This window comes from Mirounga leonina, unplaced genomic scaffold, assembly GCF_011800145.1.
Source record: "Mirounga leonina isolate KUSES-001 unplaced genomic scaffold, KU_Mleo_1.0 Mir_174, whole genome shotgun sequence".
Taxonomy (NCBI): domain Eukaryota; kingdom Metazoa; phylum Chordata; class Mammalia; order Carnivora; family Phocidae; genus Mirounga; species Mirounga leonina.
In genome coordinates this window covers 31,119,710-31,125,205 of record NW_023270451.1, presented here as the reverse complement: position 1 = coordinate 31,125,205, position 5,496 = coordinate 31,119,710, and the positions used below count along the sequence as shown (strand labels likewise).

Below are 5,496 nucleotides of genomic sequence, written 5' to 3'. Positions count from 1 at the left end.
TAAATAAATAAATAAATAAATAAATAAATAAATAAATAAATAAATAAATAAATAAATAAAATAATACAAGAGTATGGAATGTAGGGGTGCCTGGGTGGCTCAGTCACTTGAGCATCTGACTCTTGATTTTGGCTCAGGTCATGATCTCAGGATCATGGGATCAAGGCCCTGGTTGGGCTCTGTACATCGCATGGAGTCTGCTTGTGATTCTCCCTCTTAAAAAAAAAAAAAGAGAGAGAGAGAGATTCTCCCTCTCCCTCTGCCAGGCCCCTCACTCGTGCCTGTGTGCACACACACACACACACACTCTCTCTCTCTCTCAAATAAATAAATAAAATCTTTAAGACAAAAAGTGTAGAATGTATACAAAATAGGCATCTGAATCATTATTCCATTCCTGGAGATGCCCTCTTAACCAGGTTCCCTCACATGGGCAGTCTGAACCTAAACTTACTCTTAATTAAGTCTCTACAGCTTTCTGGAGCCTACATTGGACTTTCTGTGACCACACCATTAACTCACTTGAACTGGAATTATTCCCATCCTTAATGGAGTCCTTTTTGCTTATGCTCAAATACACAAGGACATTTAATTATCCAGTGAGATTACCTATGCAAAGAGCCCAGATACGTAATAGGCATTTCCTGAATGCTAGTTTCCGTCATGTTATCTCCGCTAAAAGGAAAACACAGCCAGTTGTTTTTCATTTTCATAAACAATAGACAATAAAGATAAAGATTTAATCTTTTATGGAAATAATGTTAGATTAAAGAAAGAGTTGTATACTTAGACCATAGGCATGATCAAACAACCAAAAGGACAGGTTTTAGATAATTTTAAGAACAGGAGTGGCCGTCATCTTGCTTAGAATCTGAAAACTAGCACTCCACAATAATAACATGGATTAAGGATCTCGTTGTATTAAGAGCACTGAATGAAGGAATAGCAACATGTTATTTTTTTCAAAAAAGAATTGCCAGTATAAAGATAGCCATGATCAAAAAAAAAAAAAAATTTCAAATGCAGAAATAACAGAGTGAACAAAATCTCATTGCCAATAATTTGTGGTACTATGGTTACACTTAGTCATAAATTATTATTAAGCTTATATAAGTAGAATGATGTATTTCTTCCAAAGTCTTAACAATAATTTGCTAATAATGAACTTATTTTCCAAAATGTCCTAATACTATTCATACCCTCCAAAGAATTTAGTCCAGCAACTGTGAGTCAGAAATATGTATCTTCTTACTTTAGCTGCTAATGTTCTATTTGAATCTAAGGTTATCATATAAGTAATATGTGATAACTTCTTCCCCAAGCATTCATTTAAACATTGTGTTTTTGTGTAAAAAAAGTCCCTTTTATCTTCATCATTAAAAAATAGTGCCTTTCTGCTTAACCTCCTATTTCAGTTCTATGATAGGTTGAACATGCCTGTTAAATTTCTTTTTCCTACTTGACTAGAACTTCTTGGGAGCATAGATTGTGCATTATTCATTAAAAGTTCCTGGGAGGGTGTCTGAAGCATAGTAGGGGTGCAATAAATTTTATGAAATGAATAAATGAATGAATGATGCTGTATTAGATATGATACAAACCTAGGGTTCAGGGGGATTTAAAAATTCATGGCATAATCTAAAACTGAATTTATTAAGAGAGAACATCTGGTAGAGATCTTTTTCAATCTCTAAAGATGTGCACATTCTGGGATCTTAACTATCCAGCTATCAATTCCACAGTTCATAAGATAACAAAAATAAAATAAAATCATACATTCAGAGAGTTTGGGGCTGGCTTAGCCTACTGGCCTTTTACTGGTGCAATTTATTTTTACAGTAAAGAGAAGAACACTGAATCTTCCCAGAATAACCTGATTCCAACAGACTTAAATAAAGTTGTTCATTTTTCCAGGTTTTTGACATACTTCTGTCTTTCTAGACTGTGAAGTGAATCTCCATTTCCCAAAAGCCCCAGTGCTGATTTTAATGATCCTGTCCACGTGACATACATTTTTTTGTTTTGTTTTATTGCTATTAGTGAATGACAAGTGAAGGATATTCATTTTAACTTGAAAATGTCAGGGATGCACTTTAAGAGATATATTTTTGCAGCTTTTAATGAGGTGGTGTTTCTTTTTGAAAGAAATACTCATCTCTGATGCGGGTGCTGTGCAGGTGACAACTGATATTTAATAAGCGATGGTTCTTGTATTAGTCGCAGTTCTCTAAAGAAAATGTCTCAGATTGCTTTTGAAAAACTCCTAGCATCACTAGCCCAAAGGCAAGATGTGACCTTTTTATTACATAATGAGAATCATTTATTATCTTACAATGTATCTTAAAGTCACAGACAAAATGCCACTTTGATAATTGCTTTCAATTAGCTTTGAGCATAGCATATATTCATAAAATGTCTTCTCTAATTTAGACTTGAATTAGAGAAAATTGCAGACATAATCTACTTTAAGGTTGTCTCATTTAAGGTGATTCGTAGTTTTATATCAAAGAAATCAAAACGAGTAGCTTTAGAACAGTCTCTCACAGTGTTTTAAGCAGGCTTTTCAATATTTGATTCTATTCTATTACCAATTAATTAACAAATTAGAAAGCTAGTTCATCATTTCTGACCTTTTTTGCACGTTAACTTTTGACTTTCATTCCTAATGACTGTTTTGAAATTAAACCTTGCAGTTCATGTGGAAAGAGAGAAACAATCTGATTAACAAGATAAATAAGGCTTGCCTTGATCCCCGGTACATCTTGATGTTGGACTGTAACTAGGATTCTGAATACTGGAATGGTGCATCCTTTCCTGCTTTAAATAGTCAGTGAATTATACTAGATAATCATGTGGCTGAAACAAAGAGTTTTGGGCTGTTACCACAAGTGAGGTTAGAGGTAACATGATATTTAAAATGTGATTTCAGTCAATTTTTATTTTTTGTTAATACATTGAGCATTAGAATATGGCTTAAATGCAATTCTTGTCTTCCTTAAAAATATTTTTGAAGTAATGAAAACTCTGAAGCTGCATTTTACCCTCGTGGTGTTCCAGTAGCTCATAGAATATTAACCTTAACAGAGATTCTGTGAAGTCGGTATTATACCTGGAGATTACTCTCTTTCTCTTTCTTTCTCTAGATAAAAATTACACACAAGAACCAAGCCCCAATGCTGATGGGTCCTCCTCCAAAAACCGGGTTGTTCTGCTCCCTCGTCAAAAGAACAAGAAACCGAAGCAAGGAATAAACCTGTCTCATTTTATTCTTCGAGATCTTATTAGCATAATTGGTCCATGGAAACTTATGCTGGAAATCTTTGAACCATTTCAATTCTCTTGCTCATGCAAAATCATGGAATTGGTTTAACAGTTTTTGTTACTGAGCTAATGTAAAATTCAGCTATTAGAAAATTTGTCTCAGTTTTTATAGGCATCTTTGCATGAAGAAGGCAGAAGTTTACATGAAGTGGTACTGCATATTTTTGTTGCATGCATTCCCATAGATTTTTATGTCCCCCATCCATTCCTCTCCCAGTTTCCATTTACTAACCTGTGAGAGAAATCTGTGAGCCATAAAAGGAAATACCATGGGAAACGTGATTCTCCGTGTGATCCCAATTATTGATAAGCACTAATCAGTAATGCTACGATGATCATAACCACAGATTGCGATACTTTTCCCTTTTAGAATCAGTGTCTCAATGACCTTTGAACTATTACTTGAGAAGAAACTTTTAATTGGAAGATTTTATTAAATAGTTGTCTATGATACCTCGCTGTATCTAAATAGTTTTTCTTCAACATCTTGATGCTTCTGAGTGGATTTTAAAATTTCAGGTATAAAGTTTTCTTGTGCTAAAAAAAAATAGAAAAGTGATTTTTATTTTGTTTCACTTTGTTTTTAATTCCAGAAATAAGTGAAAACAGAAATAAGTTACTTGGCAGTTAAATTGTGGTAATATGACAAGCCTTATTCCTTTCTGCATGTGGATCTAGAAGAAAATTCATAACCACACCAGTTAACCAAATAGCTGTTTTAAACTATGTGCCTAATATACTATCTCCCACCAAAGATTCAGAAAAAGATGCTTGAGAGAAGTGGGTTCATGTATAATTAATTAGCATTGTGGAGAAAATTTATGGTTCTTATGATTAATTTTTTGATGACTTAAACTCTGGAAAGAGAGTGAATTACCCATTAATTATAATTAAAGTTCTCACCTTATGCAGACAATAGGCCATACAACACAGTCAAAGCTCAATTCGCTGATTTCTAGCTTTTTTTGGTCATTTATAAATATAGGCATCTGTAATTTTTAATGGATCAGTTAAGTGAACTTGAGAAAGTAAATGATTGTATCAGTTTTGTTCTAGTATAAATTGATACCTGTAAGAAATATCAAGCTCACCGAAGCAAATCACGCATGCAATTAATCCTCTCCCGTCAGCCTAGGCCACTCCTATCTCTATGGCATTTCAAATGTTTATTTGGAAATGATGGCCCAAATTGTCATTTACGGTATTCATGGTATGGTTGGAGTCTCTGTTTAAAGAAATCATGGAATATGTACTTTTCTTAGTGTTTCATTAAATCTATGATTATAAAATGAAATGCTGTTCTGACTAGTTTGGGTATTGTTCATTCATATTGACCTGCATCTCATCATTGCATGTTTTATGTTTTTAAACATGCCATAAGGAAAACAAGTGCTTGAAATGCATGATTTATTAGTTTTTCTCTCCACTCTGCACTAAAGTACTAATGATTTATCAGTTCTGTTTTTCTATTGATTCATTCATCTTTGAATAACAAATAGCATTTAGTGATTCTGTTGAACACACTCCTGTGCATGGATTTATGGATTTCAAGTGAAATTGCTATAATTTTTGTTCTTTGGTTTGAAAACTCAACTGAATGCTGTTATATCAAATAGCTACTCTCAAGCAATGTACTATAATGGAAGATTATGTATAAAGCGTATTATTTTAGTGTTCCAGGAACATTAGATGGTAAATATCAATCAACAATAAGTTTAATTGGTCTGAAAATAAAAGCTTTTGAATAAAATTAAGACATAATTTAGCATTCCCAGGAAAATTATCATTACAATTGCAAATGTGGCACAGTAATCACTTGCCCTAGTATAATTAAAAAAAAAAAAAAGTTATTTGGCAGAGCAGTAATCTGGAGCAAAAGAAATCTCTAAACAGTAACAAATGCATTACTGACATAATGTTACATAACACACACATTGATTTCGTGTATCTATGGTTACAGGTAATAAATATTTTTACATAAATTGACACAATTTTCTACAATGGGCAGGCAGGCTTTGTATCAAAACATATTCTGAAGCCACCAATTATTTTATGTGCAGTACACATATAATTATGTCTTCGCTACCTTTTATAGTATGTTGTGTGAAGGCAGCAACAGTTTGTGAATCATTCTTAACAATCTGTGCAGTGGAAAGCTACTGAGGAGACAGTGGG

The 5,496-nt window shown here is 33.3% G+C and overlaps 1 protein-coding gene across 1 annotated transcript in view; it reads left to right on the top strand.

Moving 5' to 3' along the window:
• Window positions 1-4,979, top strand: part of LOC118020818 (diacylglycerol kinase beta-like) — a 38,816-nt gene extending 33,837 nt beyond the window's left edge. Inside the window, exon 3 of the mRNA XM_035020663.1 lies at window positions 3,144-4,979. Coding sequence (XP_034876554.1) covers window positions 3,144-3,251 — 108 coding nt within the window. The 3' untranslated portion in view covers window positions 3,252-4,979. The remainder of the gene's footprint in view (window positions 1-3,143) is intronic.
• The last annotated feature ends 517 nt before the right edge of the window (window positions 4,980-5,496 follow it).